The sequence below is a fragment of the Cyprinus carpio genome, chromosome B5, assembly GCF_018340385.1.
Source record: "Cyprinus carpio isolate SPL01 chromosome B5, ASM1834038v1, whole genome shotgun sequence".
In the NCBI taxonomy this organism is placed as follows: Eukaryota; Metazoa; Chordata; class Actinopteri; order Cypriniformes; family Cyprinidae; genus Cyprinus; species Cyprinus carpio.
The window spans coordinates 30,816,172-30,836,822 of record NC_056601.1 but is presented as its reverse complement, the minus strand read 5'-3'; the positions used below and the strand labels follow the sequence as shown (position 1 = coordinate 30,836,822).

Below are 20,651 nucleotides of genomic sequence, written 5' to 3'. Positions count from 1 at the left end.
ATTCATTCTTTCATTCCAGCAACACTTTTAATGACTCCATTCCCACACTTGGCAATTCCTAACAACTATATTCCATAATCTCTCATTTCCCCAGTGGAGATCAGCGGTGTCCGTCCCCCTTCCACAACAGGCTTCCCTCAAATGAGCTCTTTATGTAAAACTCCTAAAAATCAATTTCTTCAGAGACAATCTTGAACTTTGTGGGTTGACAATGAGAGTGTGTCTTTATACTAGCCTGTCTATGTGTGTCTATGCCTGTGTGTGAATTTCCTCCAGACTATTTTTAAACATCTGTGGCAGGCTTAATCCATCTTGTGTGGTGAGGGGGCCCAGTAGATCTGAATATTACACTAACCATATTTTAACAAGACTCTAGAGTATTCACATAAGCATTAAATACAGCACCGGGCCGCTGTGTTGGATGGTGGTTACTCTTGTTTTGCATTCTGATCATGTAAACCTCCAGAGGAGGCTAAATCACACATGGTTTTGGGGTTATGGGAAAGCAGTTGCATTTGCCTCCCGGTCACCTTAATAAAGGCATCTAAAAATGAGAGTTAAGCAGTGAAATTCATCCTTATTCTTATCATGTTTCACTCTTATGCTTCATCATGTTTTTGAAAACATAAGGTCAGTGATGATAAAAGTATTTAATCAAAGCAATTTTCCAGTTTCCACTGTAAGATTTAGATAAAGATAAAACGATTAAGGGGTGAATTCACTGAAGATGAATTGTGTCTGCTGATGGCTCTGTTTATTTGCAAGCACGGTCTGCATTGTTTTATTGTCTGATTCACTAAAGGAATTATGCAAATCAAGTAACGGCATAACGCAGCACAAGATCTGTGCCAAAAGCAATTTGCATGGCACAGTTTCTACATAAAATGGTCTACTGTCAGAGTCGGAGTGCAGAGGTTAACATGCTTATGAATATCATAGTCACTCAAAATTTTCCTGTCACTCTCTGCTATATATTTTGAATAAGAGGCAAATATCACAAAAATGCAAGCAAAAAAAAAAAAGTTTTTAAGTGGTGTTTTATGAGGAAAAAGAAAGAAAACTCATAAACTTTCATTGAAGGTGGGACCCTAGTCATATCTAGAGATGAAAACATAATTGAAACTTGTTGTGGGCCAACATTAATGCCCAAGCAACAGTATAACAATAACCTGACAACTGTTCACAACACCCTAGTATCTAGCGTTGGGGTTAACACATTACAAGTAACGCAATTTACATAATCAGATTACTTTTTCCAACTAGTAACACAGTTTTTATTTTACAAGAAAATATATTTTTCAAATAAGTTATGCCAGTTACTTACTTTATGTCCTGAGGCTTATTAATTTTCGTTCTGTGTGAAAATGCTTTTAAATTTGCCAAAACTATAATATAACTAAAAAATATAAAAATTAAATAATATATATAATATATATTAATTTTTGTTTTTTGTATTAAAAAGTAAAATTTGAACTTAGAATAAGAAGTTAAAAAGTAGTAGAATGTAGCATTATACATTGCTTTCCATAAAATGTAACTAAGTAATGCAAATAGTTACTTTTTAGGGAGTAATGCAATATTGCAATTACTTTCCTCAACACTGCTAGCATAATAACAGTCACTTTTGCTTGCCAATCAATCAACACACATGTTCTTCAGCCACTAGCAGCACCAAACAGACATGCAAAAACTTGTATGCACTTGTTTCCCAAAATAAAGATCACTTCAGAATGCAGAACACAAACTATAAGACAAAAATCATAGTGAAATTGTGAAGAAACAGTGAAGAAAGAAATTAAAAATAGAAAAAATTAAAGAGCTGTGACAGTTTATAGTGACATGTCAGTCAAGCTCTAAAAATGATCAAAATAAAATAATAAAATTCCACAAGCCTCCTACACTATATTCCCAGTTCTCGGAGGATAAACAATAGCTGTGTGGTACAGACCAAAATGTATGTTGTCACCTGTTACCCTCGTTTACTTAACTCTTACCCTCCTTTCCAACTGACATTTTTGAATGGGCATCACAATTAGTTAAGAAAGAATAAATAAATAAAAATAAATGAATGAATGAATAAAATAAATAATTAATTAAGTAATTAATAACAGCATATAGAGTTGTAAAGGCCCACTCATGAACGGTGCATGTAAATACAATTGGCATATAATATTAAATAAAAGCAATTCTGCAATATCTATTCTATTTTTTTTTTTTTTTTTTTTAAGTGTCCACTGCCTAGACCAGATGACTTGAGCCACATGGTTTCATAGAAAAATGTGAAACTTGTCTTCAGTAAAATGAGATTCTCTTTTGTTGGTTCTCGTCCTGATAATTGCATGATGACAGAAGTTTGACTCAAGGCGGAAGGCAGATGTCTTCAGTCATTGTCAAACATTCACAAAGGAACGCTGATCTGCTGTCTGAAAAACTGCTCCTAAAAATCTATCACGAGATTTAAAAGAGAAGAGAGGAGAGAGAATGATAAAAGCTCCATGAGACCACAGACATCTCATTTGTTATTTTCCCCTCTTTGGCATCTTCTGATTCTGTGTACTTTGAGCCCTCAGCCTGCTTACATTTTTAGAGCTGGCTCTGTAAATCATGATCCAAAATTTTTGTCACAACTTTGTCTCCGCTCCTACTGTGATTTGAGAGAGCCGTATTTGACCTATATGAACTTACGCCCCCATAACGCCTACCCTCAACATTACAAGAGCCAATGTGAATCACAAAGCTCATGCAGACAAACTGCTCCTCTGGATAAGCCCCTAAATCGGTTCCGATAAGGATTCCATTTGGGATTTTTGAATTATTTAGATTTTGTAGAAATAATAAATTTAATAACTTTAAATGTTTTTCATGTTGTTGGTGTTTTTGGTGTTTTTTTGTCTGATTTTAATCAAAGTAGTGAATTAAAAAAAATGCTCTGGGTTCAATAACAATAAAGAAAGAAGATTTTAAATGTTTACATTAATGCATTTACATGCACTTTTGTTTTACAAGCTGAAGAATTAGGGCCTTTCGTACTGAGCATGATAAAGTTAAGCAAATAACCTTCAAACGGTGCTTTCACACTGAATGAGAAACAATTGATCATTTCAGTTAATTCACGCCTGCCCGATAGGTGGCGCTGACCGAGAATGCATTTTACACCTGCACACTAGGTTTGGCGTTTAGTTTTTTTTGTTAATTAGGTTAGTGTAATGCGATGTAAATAAAAGATTCATTGTACAAAGTAGAGAGCTTCATTTATTATAACGGTATATGTGAGATTTGGGTAAACGGAAGTGACTGACAGATTTTCAGTGATTATAAAGGGAGCGCTCTTTGTGCAGTTTCTGTGTTATAAATATAATCTATTTGGAGTTTGTAGTAAAAAAAAATAATAATAATAAACTTTTATGGACACGTGCATGCTGCAAATTTTCAGGAATGACATTCACATATTTATGCGAGATTCACTCTTGAAATAGCAGTGACTGACATTTCTATAACCACTCCTGTAAAAATTACAGAAAAAGAAAGAATATTTTTATCTACCAGCAGCAGCAGGGAGGACTTTTGTTTTATTAAATGAGGAAAGGAAAAGAAAAAGACAGCATTATTGGGTACACCCTATTCTTGAGAAAAGAGAAGTGCACAGGGAGTTCCATAGATTGACGCTGAGTGTGTTGTTGTTCCATTTGACTTGTTAGAAAAAGAAACAAAGTAGTACACTGTGTTTAAAGAATAAAATGTTGCAATTTTCTGTTACTAATATAACAATGTTATATAATACTTTTCTTCGGTGTTTACACTGGTTTTTAGAACAGCAATCTGTCCTATAGTGCCACCAATGTAGCTCTTTTGTGCAACAGCAGCGCCTCTGGGAACGTGATCTAAAGCTCAAATCAAATCAGAGGGCTCGTTTCATCATGGAGCGATGGTGAAAAAAATCAACACACTGTTCGAAAAAAAAAACTATGACATTTTACATTTTTGACACAATATTGCCAGTTACTTTATCTATTTTTGTTCTGCCAATGAAAATAGTTCAGCAGAAGAGGGCAAAGCAGACGTAACTATTGCATCACCAAACATTCCTGAATGAATCATTGGTTTAAAATGGATTGTTTAGTGAATGATTCAATGCCTCTCTCATATGACGTCACTTGTTTCGTTCAGAAATGAATCATGGTAACTGACTCAGTGATTTAAAATAAAAACAGTCAACTCGTTTCGTTCCCGAATGAGTGGATGTTTTAAATTAAATGGTTAAGTGAATGATTTAATGACTCATTCATTAATAGGGTCATTTGATTAATTCCTGAACAAACCCTTGTAAATGGTTTTACTCTTGGGCCCATGCATTTTCATTATTGTATTTTTTTTAATTATTATTATGGGTTATTTGTATGCCCATAATTTTACCTTACCAATGTTTTGGCAATATGAAGCCATTTACCAAGCCAACACTTGAATCTGAATCAGTTTCTTGTCGCCATCTACTGGTGTAACAATGTAACCTACAGAAAGTCTGGAATGCAAATCTAAAACTAACACTATAAAATTCATACTAACCAGTCCACTGCTCTTTTGGTAATAGTACTGGGTGTTATCAAAAGCATGGCTGCAATGGTACAGTTCTATTATTGCTTTTTATAAACAGCTCATTAGCAATTTCATTGTTGTGAGCATATAAACAGCTTCACCCTAAAATTAAAACAGCAAGTTTGATCTTGACAGTGCCTGGACATGTAGGCGGTACAGTGATCCATATTTCATCCCTCCCAAAAGAGTTGAAACATAGCTTAAATAAACAATGCCCCCTATCTATCAACACCAGCATATTGTCTCTTGAGCCGCTTTAACTTTAAATTACAGTCCAAGTGTCCATGGCACAACTTGGTGCCCATCCCAGAGGGCCATTTGTTGAAAGTGCAGTGCCTTCACTTAAATGTCAAGTGTCTTGTTTTGAGGCTGGTATGATTGTGGATTAATGGCATAGGTCAGTGTCAGGTTTTGTATTTGATTGATTGTTGGTTTTGTTAAGTGTCTGGTTTTGTCACACATACACACATGTGCACTGAGAGTCTAGTCAGAAGATCTTGTATATTGACGTCTAAAAATGCAATTTATTATCTTTCCCCACAAAACAAAATGGCATCCTATTTAAAAAAAATAGGGATTTGCAGCACCATTTTGGAAAGCCACTGAAGCAGAACCCTGTTCTAGTTCTCACCAGTGGATATGTTGGTAATTGAAAATCAGAGTGTGTGTAAATTGCCCCTCCTGTCCATGTGCCACAAAACAAGCTGCCCTCACTGAGAAACACATGAGCAGCTTTAAATGCACCATAGCTGCTTTATATTCACAGATTTTTTTAGCAAGTACATAATTGTTAGACACTTGTTTGGTTACTTTTATTATGCTCTGTTATATTATTGTTCCAAATTGTGGGATATCAGTATTTAAATGACAAAACAAACACCCGGTCACTTAAAACAGTCAAATATAAAAGCATAAATAATGATAATTGCATGGCTCTCAGGAATGCTTTATTCTGATTGGTCATTCTAAAGCCTGATTTTTGCATAATAAAATTATTTCTGGTTACAATATAAGCAGAATGAAGTCAAATTAGTCAACCATTTTTGTGAAATGAACCCTTTTAGGCTAATGCTTGATCACACCAGTTGGGATTCATTTTCTGATAATGACCAATTGACTGTGCATTATTCTTTACACATTTGCCTAAATTACATATCTTTAATTTGTATTTTGATCAATGGGAAAAGCATATCACATGTTCAATATAATATCTTTAAAAACATTTAACATAATGCGAAGAAATGCTGATAAAATGCATAAAGGTTTAAAAAAAAAGGGGGTTTTCTTTCCACATCAAAGTCACATTAAAGCCAGTGACATGCAATTATGTTACAGTGACATTTTATGGGATAAAATCTGATAACAATAGTATAATAAGTGGTGATTGGCTCTTTTAAATGTAAGGCGGGACTGCAGTCACCATATTGTGTTATTACATATCAATGAAACATAACACTCTCCCTCTCTAAATATAGTACATGCACTTTGAAAAAAAAAAGGATATATTTTCTGTAGTTTCACAACAAATCAAGCAAGCATTCTGTAAACTTAGCCATAGGATTTAATTTGACTTAAACTCTGAATCCCTAATGCACCTTTATGGGAAAAACAAGGGTGTTTTTTTTATTTATTTTTTTTATTTCTAACACTCAGAATATTTCCTGCGTCCTATTTTTTTGTGAGTCCTGAAGCTATTGTATTTCTCCAAAATGGAAAATTGTTTCTTGCTCTGCAAACAAATCAGATCACAAAAGGGAGATGAAAAATGAAGTTATTCTGCATTTGCATCAAATGAAAGATCCAAACAGAAGATATGGCTTTGTCCATCTGCTTTCTCTCATTTACCATCCTGCAAAACCAGCGGCGTGTGGAAAGAGAAACGTGATGGAGGGAAAAGAAACAGGAAGCAGACCTTGGCTGGTGGAGGGTTTGTTTGCTCTTCTGTTCAGCTGTCAGTTAGATACGTTCAAGTGAGTCACTCCTCTGTTTGTGTGTATTTCTAAACCAGACTACCTGCCAAACAGCTATTTGATCTTTCTTTACTTGTACTCTGACAGGAAACGTATTTGTACCTTCTGGACTGTGTGCTGAATTTACCCAAACCGTGATTTTACTCCTATGGTGGCCCTTACATTTATAGAGAGAGGAGTATAACAGAATGAATGTGTTTTATTGCAGTCAAAACATTTATCAGTGTGGTCTAATGCAATTAAAAAATGCTGGGCTTCCAGAATCATTAAGTAGGATGTTAGTAGCACATAAGTATTACTTAATATCCAGGGCATGTTTTCAATTATGCATTACTGAGTTACCTACAAGCATTTGTAATATTACCACTTGTAAGTCCATTATCTGTAACTTAATAGGATCTTTACACTTACTTTCAAAGTTTAAGAGAGACAAATGGCACAAAGTAAACTATATAGGCCTACAAAAAAATTTAAAATAAAATACCATTAAAATGATGCTCTGCACTCTGATACTTCCCTCAGACCTTTCAGGATATAGACGAGTTTGTTTCTTCTTTGGAATGGATTTGGAGAAATTATTTAGCAGTATATCACTTGCTCACCAATGGATCCATTACAGCGAATGGGTGCCGTCAGAATGAGAGCCCAAAAAGCTGATAAAAACATCACAATAATCCACAAGTAATCCACGACATTCCAGTCCATCAATTAATGTATTCTTACAAACACATTTTATATTTTCAGCAAACTTTCTTTTTGTGTGACCTATACTTATTGCATTTAAATCACTGGCCTATTGTGTTTATTAGTTAAAAATTGCAATAGAGGAATGATATATTCTTAATAATAATATTCCTTTCACAAGCACTATGAGACAAACACATGTAGACCCATAAATAGGTCACATAAATGTTATTACAAACAGACAAACAAAATGTTTTTACAAAAATTACAGTTAAAGGAGTTCAAGTTTAATAGTGCAACTTTCTTTAAAATCTTTAAAAAGTTAATGCATCTTAATTTTCGAAATTTTATTTCAGTCAATTAATAAAATGGAAGTTTACTTCCATTTGTATTGGGATTGAATGCCATTCCAGATTTATGTATATCCAGACAGACTCAGACACATTAGAAGAGTTCATTTTTAATGTAAGCCTGACATCATTTGTTCAAGATCATTTAATTTAACGCTCTACTAAATTAAAATAACCTTATTTCTTTATTTACGGCAGAAAGAAAAATAACCAATGTTTGGTAAATAAATAAATAATTTAAGAAATGTATTTAGATCTCCTTGACATTTTGATTGCATCTAGGAGCATAAGTACATTAACTTAAAATCATACAACAAGACTAGAATTATTCTGTTCCAAGAAAACGCTTAATTTAATTACATGCAAAAGTTTCCTCAATTTAATTAGGTTAGGGTTATTGAACATTTTATATTTTGACTGAGTTTCTGAACACACAAAAGGTTTTAAATCATTCTAGAAACCATTTTAAAGCTATTGTGTTTTAATAGCTTTATTTTTTACGCATAGCCACATCTGTAATGCTTACATGGTTCTCCTAGTATGCAAATTAATCAGTACTAGTATTAATCAAACCATAAGAAGTTATCATTAGTGAGAATGATGTTAGTTACCCTTATGAGCAATTTCTGAGAAAAAAAAAAAAACAATTTGCTATATTGTTATGGTAGTAGATCACTGGAAAATTGGTTGAATTTTCCCCAGCACTGAAACCATCTGTCAGATTTTTCAGTTGGTTACGCTGCTGTCAGCCAAATCAGACAGATCTGCATCCATCAGTAGATGTCACATCAGCACAATATATTATCTTGAAGATACATCATCTGAATTCAGCATGCAAAGTGTAGAAACTTCAAAGTTGACACCATTTCCAAAGTTTTGATAAATAAGCCAAACAAAAAAAATATATATATATAAACACTGAACATAGAAATCAAAAAATATAGATATATAAATGAAACATAACTTTGCAATAAATAAATAAATAAATCCAAGATATCAGACAAAGCACAAATAAGTAATATTTTTAATTTGTCAGTTTAAATATTTATTAAGTACAATACTGTTCAAAAGTTTTGGGTCAGTAAGATTTATGCTCACCAAGGCTGCATTTATTGATCAAAAATGCAATAAACAAAAAGCAATATTGTTTAATATTTAGTGTCGTCACGATTAATCGCAAAATAAGTTTTTGTTTAGACAATATATGTATGTGTACTCTGTATATTTATTATGTATATATAAATACACATACATACAGTATATATTTTTAAAAAATATTTACATGTATATGCATTTATATATTTATATTCTTATATTTTAATTATATATAAATATATTAACAACATATTTTTCTTAAATATATACATACATGTGTTTGTATTTATATATACACATAATAAATGTGCACCGTGTACACACATATATTGTGTAGACGAAATTTTTTATTTTGGATGCGATTAAACGCGATTAATCATTTGGCAGCACTAAAATATTATTGCAATTTAACTTAAAATAACTAAAAATGTTTCAATATATTTTCAAGTGTCATTTATTGTCAGCATCATTACTCCAGTCTTCAGTCACATATGATCCTTGAGAAATCATTCAAATATCCTGATTTGTGTTTAGGAAACACTTCTTCTCATTATTACTGATATGTTGAAAACAGTTGTGCTGCTGAACATTTTTGTGGAAACAGTGATACATTACTTTTCAGGATTCTTAAAAGCATTTATAACAGCATTTATTTGAAATATTTTTGTTACATCATAAATTTAAAATAAAATGCATTATAAATGCATTTACATTGACATTGCATTTACTTTTGATCAAGCTAATATTTCTAAACATAATTTCTATATAAAAAGTTTCTATTTTTAAGTTTAAAAAAGGTTTTTATTTTTTATTTTATTTTATTTTTTACTATAAGTCGCTATCCACTAATAATCTTTTTCATCCAACTTCCAAATAGTGATCTCTGTTCTGATTGGTTGACCCTCTGTATACCAACATAGTTCACGTTGTCTATCACAACAGTGTGTGAAGCTGCTGAATAATAAGTGGCCATTATGATTATGGCCATATATCATTATGATGCCATAGATACTATGATGATTTCTGAAAAACATGTTTTTGCAGCCTAGTTTCCATAAATGCTGGATTTAAGAAGAACCATCATGCTAGAGTATATGAAGAGCAAAGAAAATCATGTTTTCTATTATATGCCCTCTTTAGTTTCATAAATTTTTCACTAAGAAGCAGCAGCTTTAACAGTTTTTTGGACCCTGAGACTGAATGTGACGGTGTGTAAAACATCAGTACAGCAGTCCACCATGCTGTCAGTGTGTGCTTGATCAAGAGGGGCTGGCGAGCTCTCAGAGGCGGCAAACAACACCCTCACCATCCCTGTGACAATGGGCTTTGAGATTGCTTTCTGAAATCCATCCACAGCACCAAATTTAATCACAGCTTTATTTGCTTCCGTCACCGCTGCCAACCTCTTTTAATGAAATTCCAAACAAGCTTGATGTCTGATTGTCACGCAGTGCCATAGAAAGACCATGTGGCGCGTGACGTGGGATGTGGTTAACAGCTGGGTAATTCCCGGTGCACGGAGGACCCTGCACATTAACTGAATTTCACTCTCACAAAGCCGTGAGGCTGCTGGTTTGTGCTGAATGCACATTTAGTGAAAGCCTTACCGGTAATGGATGTTTTTTCAGTTCGTGTGAATCATAAGGGTCACTGGTTCAAAGTGAATAAACTCCAACAAAAAAGCGGCATTCTACTTCTTGTGAATCATGATGGGTAAAAGACGTACTTATATTTTAAATAAAAACAAACTATGAACACTAAATGTGAGTTTTATAGAACATTCTGGCCAGTCTTTTTTAATGACAAATTGGCAAAAACACATCATAAATGTGAATTTTCCACTAAATGTAATATATGTGCATGAGGAACAAACTGAAATGTAAGCTGTTATCCAATGCAAGTCTTGGTATTCATCCTTGTGAGGGAAGTAACAATGAATTTGTATGTGAAATTTACATACAAATATTTTCATGAAAAATTCAGGATTGACCAGTAATTTTAGTACTAAAATGTATTTAAAATGCTTTTAAAAATGTAGGAACTACAACAATCCCACCCAAGCAGAAACCACATATAAATTAAAGGAATAGTTTTCCCCCCCAAAAAAAAGAAATTGAAAAAAATAAATAAATAAACACGTCCATCAAGGTGTTTTACTTTAAACCGAGTTCATAATCCATAACACTTCCTCAAGTGAAGAATACCATCTCCTGTTGTCCTCTCGCATCAAAATCCCTGACAGTTTTAAATGTTTTGAATGGTGCTTGATCTGTGCATATTTCTCTCCTGATTCAGACGAAGCAACTATTTCACTGGAGAAAGCAATATTATAGATATAACTTGTATTTGCAGTTTGACGTTAAAAACACCTTAATGATGGATTTGGATTTTTATAAACATGCAGCTTATCATTTCACAAGACCTTAAGTGATGGACTGGAGTCATGTGGATTATTCTGATGTTTTATCAGTTGTTTGGACTCTCATTCTGACGGCACCCATTCACTGCAGAGGATCCATTGGTGAGCAAGTGATATAATGCTAAATTTCTGTGAGTACATTTTCAGATCTTTTCAATGAATCAATTAATCCAGTTCACTAATCAAGTATAAAAGATTAATTCACTAATCTGGCTCATTCTATTCTTGTGTTCAACTCACTGACTTGATTCGGTCACCGTGGTTAACAGCCCACTGGAACTGAGGATTATCAGCGAATAATGACTCATATTGCAGTTTGTTCACAAAGCTTTTGAACAGCCTCAGAAGACTTGGAATATAGCAAGTGGAAAGCTTGAAAGCTTCATTCTCCATTCATTTCTTTTAGTGTTCCACTAAGAAAAAAAGTCATACGGGTTTGGACCGAGTAAATGATGTCAGAATTTTCATTTTTGTGTGAACTAATCCTTTAAAGGATGTTATCAGGGGGTTAAGATGTCCAGTGTGTGAGCATACAGTCAGTAGATAATGTCTTTTAGATGAACCAGACTTAAAGCAATCTTCATCTGAGAATAATAATGAATTCTTCGAGCTTTAGCTGAGGCTCCTATCCCTCATTCTTCATTTTGAATAAGGATGGGTTTATGATGAAATATTGCTAACTAAAATAAAGATGCACAGATCTAGCTCACAAATTACATCTCAGTTTCTGCCCCCAGCGTGTCATACGAGTGCAAAGCAAATATCAAAATCTGGCTCAAACTCAAGATTCACAAATAAACAACTATATATTCTAAGGACAAGAATGAACATGGCCTACTTCATAAGTGTGAGCACAACTGCACCAAAAACTTAGTCCATGAGCTACATTTCTATTTGCTGAACAAAACTGTTATGAGGATGAAACCCAGTGATTTGTCTCCTCATATTATCTCTGTGGAAATGCTACACATATGATCTGGGGTAACCACATGCGGCACAGTTGTCCTTTGTGAACATTCAGGCACATCTGCAAATAGATTGACTGTCACATTCACACATGGATATTTGTGTATGTACAGAACGCACACAATCATGTACTACAGGAAACATCCTTATGTGGCCCCTCACGTCTTGCGCTTTCTCACCATAAAGCTTGTGTTAGTTCAGAGCAGCAGGTTTTCAAGGATTAAGATCATGAGAATCAGCCATGAGATTCTGGGCTTTATTTTATTACACTGGATGCGCTGCAATGAATGGAATTGCAATGCACATTTTGACATTCGCAATTACAGACCACTACAGTTATAATTTTGCAATTAAATAAATTGATTTCAAAGTTTGTCAACATGCATAGACGTTAAATGAAAAAGCATGGGGTTTGGATTCAATCTGATTAGACTGGGTTGATTATAGTTTGCATTTAACCTATACCTAAAGCACTGCATGGTGGTAGAAAAAAAACAGCATTTTATTTTGTTTTGTTAAATAAAAAGACATTATTTTTTCTGTATTGAGCATGCTGTGGCTAGTTCAAATTACATTTTACTGATTTCTTTTAATTGGATACTTATCAGGGTAAACCAGTGGTTTTTAATCCTGATCTTGGAACATGTAGCCTACTTAAAGCATTGCATGGTAGTGAGAAAAAACTGCATTTATTTTGCTGGTATTGATCATGTAGCACACAATGTGTCAGTTTCAATTTTAATGATTTTATTTAATTGGATATTTATCAAGGTAACCCACTTGTTTTTCATTACTGATCCTGGAGGTCCACAGCACTGCACATTTTGGATGCCTCTCTATCTGACGCACCAGTTCAGGTCTTGGTGCCACTATTTATGAGCTGATGATATAAACCAAGTGTGTTAGTTAAGAGAGTCATCCAAAATATGCAGGGATCCAAAACATCTTAGAGATATTCCATGCATTGGGAAACACTGGAGTAATAGTATATGTATAAATCAACCAGTCGAACAGGTCTTGTTGCTGACTTACTGTATGAGAGACCTACTCACACAAAACATCATTTTAATCAGAAAAGCTAAACATGTGACTACTTGTGTTTTTATATGATTATATACAGTAGGATACTTATCGGAGTAAACTTTCTGACACAAATGAGAAACTGTGCTATGGAAATACTCTGTTGAATTGAATATGCATCTTTAGTTTAATATGTTTCATAATCTAAAAACAAAACTAGTATTTATTTTACGGATTGGAATAGTAAGTCAAAGACGTCATATTTGGATTCACTTCTAATTTACTCACACACGTCCTGAAAAACTAAGTTTAAAGTCGAAGAGATGCCAGAACTACAGCATACCACTCACAGGTCTTTCTGCTGGTTTGTGATAGACCTACTTTCCATAAATCACACCATCAGATTTATCCACTTCATAGAAACACAGGCACGGAGAACGGGATTTTCACGCGTTTTAAGTGAACTACGTTGTGCGTGGTGCTGAATCCTTCCAAACTGTTCGATCTAAACAGAAAAAAAATAAGTGTTTTTCTTCACTGTTTACTTACAACATATTTTAAGTGGAAATTGGGTCATTCAGATACAAAGGGTGGGATCACTGAACAGGTGCGCAAAACACCGACCTTCTGTTCATGGAACAGGACGAAATACACTAAAGTATTGCAAGATATAGTAAGAATGTATTCATTTTTATGTAAAATACAAGAGAATATGGGCTTCAAACAACACCTGGATCCTTTTACTCACCTTCCACCTCATCCTCAGGCAGGTTGACCGGTGCCCGGTACGACAGGATATCAGGAATGGTGCAGATCCCCCGGTACATCAAAGTGGAAGTCACCGGATGCATAGGCATTTTTGCAATTTATGTTGACCAGCACGTGTGTATTGATCCTCATATATGAGATTTACTGTCCGGACGGCAACTTTTTAACCCACATCAGATCGGACTGAAACCCTCACTGGAGATCAGGCGTGGAGTGGATTCCATGGAAAGGTCCGATAGTATACTCTCGCAGCGTGCGCAATTGCGCAGCCCTCTCCAAGAAACCAGGTGTAGAGATTCACAAGTCTTCACAGGTCACTGGTGGTCTAGACGTAAGGCTTTGGATCTTCACAATATAAGCAAACCGCCCGGTCTTTAGTTTGTTGTAAAAATGACAAAGACAACGAATTACGGCGGCTCCATCGGCGGGGAAACTAGCAGTTCCACACAATCCACCAGCTCACACGACGCGCATCAAACAAACGCGCATTTTTATCAATGCGACAAAGTGTGTGCGTGTTTGGCGAGGTTGCGTGGATCGATTCGAACTCCAGGTCGTTAGACAGTGATCTCCATATGATTGTTTTCTCCTCTATCGTTTCTTAAGACACAGCAGTTGAGCCTCGAACACGCACTTGTTGGACAGCGTGTGCGCACTGCCAAGAACAATGAGTTAAAAATGCGCTTTACGCGTGTGTAGTTGAAGGTTAAGGTCTTTTTCTCCAAAGAAATCCAGTTTTTTTGTTTCCTTTGGCAAAAAAATATATATATATAAAAAAAACAGGAAAAAATGTCACCGATATAATCAAACTTTCCAGCTAATCACAACATGCAGATAAACGAGCTGTGCTGTGCGTGGGGAGGCGCGGTGTCCGGGTTCCCTCGCGATGAATCTATATTTAGTCTGAGAGTAAGCTGCTGCCCTCCACAAGGTATTTCCCGCCGCAGGTGTAGGGAGGCGTTTACACAGGGCGCGTTCTTGCGTTCAACAGCTAGACGGAGCGTAACGGATTGGAACGCTCCTGACGCGTTTTGAAAAGTTGATCTGCTTGGTTTTATTTTTATTTGTTTATTTTTTTACATGGCAGGATGTCTTAAAACGCGACATTTACTGAACATGAATATTATTTGCGTGTGCATATTTATTTTTAACCCTATAAAACATATGCCCATGTCAAAAGCTTAAAACATTTACTTGGAACATTTGCTCATTAAATCAAACCTATTTGGAGTAGGCTATGTCTTTACAAGTCTCATATAGCTACTGCAAGCTATTATTATTTCAAATATTATTATGTTTAACTTAATGTGTTTCTTGTTGTTTTAATGTAATTATGAGAGAAATACATCTACATACAAATAGCAATTTGTGAGTAAAAAATTATTTCACCACCAATTTTTTTTTTTTTTTTTTTTTTAGCGTATAGACCTACAGCAGTTCAATAAACAAGGAGTATTGAGCAACTTGCAACTTATGCCGCGTTCAAGGGAACCCGTAACCCGTGTTTTTCCAAGTGCACCAGAACTACAGTCAAACCCGTGACGTCCCACCCGTGAACTCGTACTTGATCGATGTTCTCCCAGTTCCGAGCTCTGACGTCACAACAAAACACAACCTGCGAAACAACAATGGCAGCTCCTACAAAGTCGTGAGTCGTGGTTTTAAGTCGTGAATTACAGGCTCAAAAACCTTCCTGGAATGCAGTATTAAACCTTTTGTTGCAGCAGTAGCGTTCCTGAACAAATTAGTATTGAATCACTTGAGTCAATGAATCGTGACTCACCCACAAATGTTTCGCGCTGTGTCTGAAATCGCACACTGTCTAGCACGTAATATATTTAGTTTGAAATGTATTTCATAACTGAATAGAGTGGTGGAACTATGATGTCACTTTGTAGGCAAAAACCCAGAAGCAAGTTAGCATTTTAGCACTTCTGGTTTCATTGTCCCAGATTCAATGGGTTTTTTGAATGGGAGTTTGGTTAAATCCCCTAAAATAAGGTCCGTGGTTCACACAAGCTCAAGATACTTTCGCATTTTATTCTGCGACATAAAACACACCAGTTACACCCCACTCATGATTTTTTAAAACTGTTATATTTCTTTAAAAAGACGGTTGCTAACAAGTTGCTAAATGGACTGGCGCTTTTGGAGACATTAAACATCATTCCACCGAACAGTTTATCAATTTACAGTATTTTCCAGTTGTGGTACAGTTAATAATTTCCTGCATTTCATATTTTTGGGCGATTTTTTTTTTTTTTCTGCCCTGATATGCAACACAAGTCTTCGGAGGGAAGATGCTTATTTATCGTTCTTCTACTGATACGGAGACTCTGGGCTCATAAGGTAAACATTTCGGTTACGTATGTAACCACGGTTCCCTGAATAGGGAACGAGATGCTGCGGTGACGTCACCGTATGGGAACACCTTTTGGTGTGATGAATGTCTGAAGCCCTATACCATTCCGCCAATTTTATTGGCCAAATAGCGCTTGGCACCGCCTTACGCATGCGTACGCATAGTATACCTGAGTGCCGCGCGCTATTTCGCTCAGATTTCATGAACTGAAGAAATGCTATCAAGGTACGGAACGGCCGGGACCGCAGCATCTCGTTCCCTATTCAGGGAACCGTGGTTACATACGTAACCGAGATGTTCCCTTTCATAGGTCACTTCGATGCTGCGGTAACGTCACCGTATGGGAACCCTATACCATAACGCCTGACGTACCTGATAGTTGGGATCCAAGGAAAGCATCTGCTCAAGCGGTTAGAACCCGGGAGCCAGGAGCCATCCTCACATCAAGACTGTAAAACTTGACAAAAGTGCTCGGAGAGGACCATCCTGCCGCAGCACAGACATCATATATAGAAGATCCACTGAGAAATGATTTCGATGAAACCACTGCTCTCGTGGAATGAGCTCTAACTCCTAAGGGCGAAGCGAGTCCGCGCGCCTCATAGGCTAAAGATATAGTCTCCACCAACCAATGGGACATCCGCTGCTTTGTGACAGCATGGCCTCTATTTTGTGTCCTAACAGACAACAGCTGGTCAGACTCACGCCATGGGGCTGTTCGATCAACATAAGTCTTCAGCACTCTGACAGGGCAAAGACTCAGATCTCCTAGCCCCACCTCAGCAGGGAGTAAAGCTTCCAACACCACTTGTTAAAAGTGAAAGGGGTTCGAGGTGACCTTAGGGACATAATTAGGCCTCGGTCGCAGCAGTACTTTCACAAACTCTGGTGAAAAGTCCATGCACGAGGGCCAAACAGAAGAGCCTGCAAATCCCCAACTCTCATGAGGGAGGATAAAGCCACAAGAAGAACTGTCTTTAAAAAAAGGATTTATTTATTTTTTATAATTTCCAAGGGCTCAAACGGATGTTCTGATAGACCTTGCAACACAATGAATAAATTCCATGAAGGAACTCGTGCAGGGCGGGAAAGGCCTTAGCCGTCGCAAACCCCGTATAAGCAAGAGACCAACGGATGATGGCCCACTGAAGTACCATCTATATATATGTGGTTAGCTGAAATGGCTGCCACGTAAACCTAAAGAGTGGCTGGTGTTACTTCATCAGTATAATTTGTGTTTAGGTGATTTTAGTACTTATGTAATTGGGCAGTAAACTGGATCTAAAATATGAATTCCACATCAGGCAGTAAACAGTTTCCATTTGAAAGCATAAAGCGTCTCGTAGAAACTGCCCTAGAATTCATTATAGTCTCGGTGGTTCCAACTGAAAAACCGGGACATATTAACTCACTCCGCTCAGAGGCCACGCCAACAGCTTCCATAGATCTGGCCTTGGGTGCCAAGTCATCCCTCGTGCTTGCGATAGTAAGTCCTGTCTGAGGGGAATCTCCCATGGAGAGCCAGCTACAGATTGACCAGATCAGCAAACCACGGCTGTGTGGCTACACACTGTCCAGCCAAATTCTGGATAGTACTGCTGGAATTAGTCGAATTGGAGGAAAAGCATAAGCTGGTCCTGGGCCAATCGTGAGCTAACGCATCCATGCCTAGGGGCGATGGAGGGCATAGGGAGAAACATAGCGTACCAATGCGTAGTCGTGCTCGACATGAATAAGTCCACTTTCGCTTCTCCAAATACTTGCCATATAAGGCTACCGTTTTGGGGGTGCAACCTCCATTCCCCTTGCTCCAGGCTCTGTCTGGAAAACAAATCCGTTCCGAAGTTCAAGTGCCCGGGGACATGAACCACTCGGATCGACAGAAATCTGTTCTGAGACCAAGAAAAATTATCCTCTCCAGCCTGCACAGGGGGTGAGAGCGTAATCCTCCTTGCTGATTCAGATACGACACAACCGCTATGTTGTCTGACCTGAGTAGTACATGACGGCGATCAGCAGATTCAAGAAATACTGGAGAGCTATAAAAACTGGCAGCAATTGCAACCTGTTTATATGCCAGCCGCGTTGTGTCGCCGTCCATGCTCCGTGAGCTGGGCGTCCTGTGACAAACAGCTCCACAACTGGTCAAAGACACGTCCGTCGTGCCAGTCTCGCGCGGGAAGCACGAATCCCCAGCTGAACTCCAGTTTGAAGGAATTTAGCTGACATCCATGGTTTTATCGACATAACACACCTCCGTGTCACCTGAATTGTATGGTTTTATCAAAACAACGGGATGAAATGTTTTGGCTTTTCATCCACCACTGAAAAAGGGCGCATGTGAAGCAAGCCCAGACAGATTACAGGGGATGCTGCTATCATTAGACTCAAAAGTCTGAGGCACAAACTCACCGTCACTGCGCGACCTGCTATGAAATGGCGCAGGCATAATGTGAGAGACTGAACACGCGGGAGAGATAGTCTTGTTGTCATCGCGCGAGAGTCCAAGTCTATTTCCAGAAGGTTATCCGCTGAGAGGGAATTAAAAACACACTTCTGGAAATTTGTGCATAAGCCCCGGCTGTTTAGATGATTCAGCACAAGATCCCAATGGGAGTGTGCTTGAGTCTGCGATTGTGCTAACACCAGCCAATCATTCAGGTAATTCAACACGCGGACGCCCTGGAGCCACAATGGGGCCAGAACTGCGTCCATGCATTTCGAAAATACTCGATGAGCCAAGACTAAGCCGAAGGGAAGAACACAGTACTGATACGCTTTGCCCTCTAAAGCGAATCTGAGGAATTCCTGTGTCTCTTGATGATCTGAATATGAAAATATGCATCCTTTAGATCGATCGTGACAAACCAACTCTTCGGTTGAATCTGAGACAGAATAGACTTTACCGTTAACATCCTGATTTCTTTGCTAATCGGACCTCCTGAGTGCAAGATTCAAACAGCGTAAATCGCCACTTTTTTTTTTTTTTTTTTCACACAAAAATAGCCGGCTGTAAAACCTGACTCCATCTGAGAGGGGTGTACTTTTATGCCCTATTCCCAGCAGAGATGTTCCTGCCGCCAGCACCACGATTTCCTTTGGTTTAACAACCCATGGGAAGATTTCCGTGGCAAAGAGACATGCCTTTCTGAACTGAATGGTGTTCCGTGACGAATTGTGCGTAACACCCATAGTGAAAATGCCGGGCAAGCGCTACCCTGCGGCCCGGAAAAACGTAGTGGTTTCCAAGCCTCCGCCTGTAGAGTTCCCACATGCATTAATGTCCGAGCACGGAAAGCTCACAGCATCCGTAAGCAAGGAAAGCGCATGTGAGTCACTACGTTTCATTGTGTGTCATTAATCCTGAAGCGTATCCACGGCAGGATTAAATCCAACAAAATGAACATCAGGCCACGCCGCTAGCGTGCTTACGGCAGCTGTGTGGGCCGTCATAAACGGGCCCGTCTTATTCAGCCTCTTGTGCCTTTCCTCAAACTCTGAAGGCTGGATTGTGCAGAGTGTCTGAGGGGGCGCTCAAGATAGCTCGATCCAATGATGCTCGAGATGCCTTGATGCGAGACAGTCAATGTTAGAGCGTGGGGACTGCAGAGTGAGAGGGTTGGATGTGCATTAGCGGTCCAACAGCACTCTCCGGGTGGATGGGGCACAGTACCCTGACGAACAGGAAGGGAAGTGCATGCGTCAAAGTCTGAGTCGCTGCGTTTCGTTGTGTATAATCCTTAAACGTATCCACGGCAGGATTTAATCCAACAAGATAAACATCGGGCCCCGCCGCTAGCGAGAACAGTCCCTGGGCACAGTCCCTGACGAACAGCAGAAGTATCAGGAACTGCTGTAAGGGGATTGAGGACGAGAGGCTTTTGCCGTTCAACTCAGGTTTTCTGTAATGTCGGTGAGATTAGAAAGAGTGTGCGCTCGACCGTTAACATCCCCGTCATAGAACGGCTCACTGCTCGGGCAGTATGTTTGGTAGCACTTAGCGCCAAATCTGTTGCCCCCCGCAGCTTTTTCACAGCCTCCGGTTGTGATCTCTTTCTCGTCAAGTGAAGTAAATTTGCCGAGATTAGACGCGACTCGACACGCCTTCGAGAGGGGGCGAGACTTTAGGCCGCGGCCGAGTTCGGCGCGATACGTTCGGCTAGAGAGTTCGTTCACCGGCGGCATCGCTGTATAACCGTGGTCCGCCATGTCAACAATGGTGGCGAAACCCGCGGCGTTCGTGATGCGCGCTGATTAAGGCTGCTTCCAGAACCTCGAAACCTCTTGGTGGAGGTTCGTGAAGAAGGGTAGCGGCTCACGGGGGGGGGGGGGATAATTTATCCACCACGCGGGTAACCACATTCAACAGCTCACTGAGAAAGGGGAGGCACGTTTCTCCCTGTCCGCTCGGAGGGGAGAGAACC

The 20,651-nt window shown here is 38.1% G+C and overlaps 1 protein-coding gene across 1 annotated transcript in view; it reads right to left on the bottom strand.

Moving 5' to 3' along the window:
• Positions 1-14,848, bottom strand: part of LOC109071266 (calcium-binding protein 7) — a 34,134-nt gene extending 19,286 nt beyond the window's left edge. Inside the window, exon 1 of the mRNA XM_042723117.1 lies at positions 13,846-14,848. Within this exon, the coding sequence (XP_042579051.1) occupies positions 13,846-13,954 (109 nt within the window). The 5' untranslated portion in view covers positions 13,955-14,848. The remainder of the gene's footprint in view (positions 1-13,845) is intronic.
• Between the last annotated feature and the right edge of the window lie 5,803 nt (positions 14,849-20,651).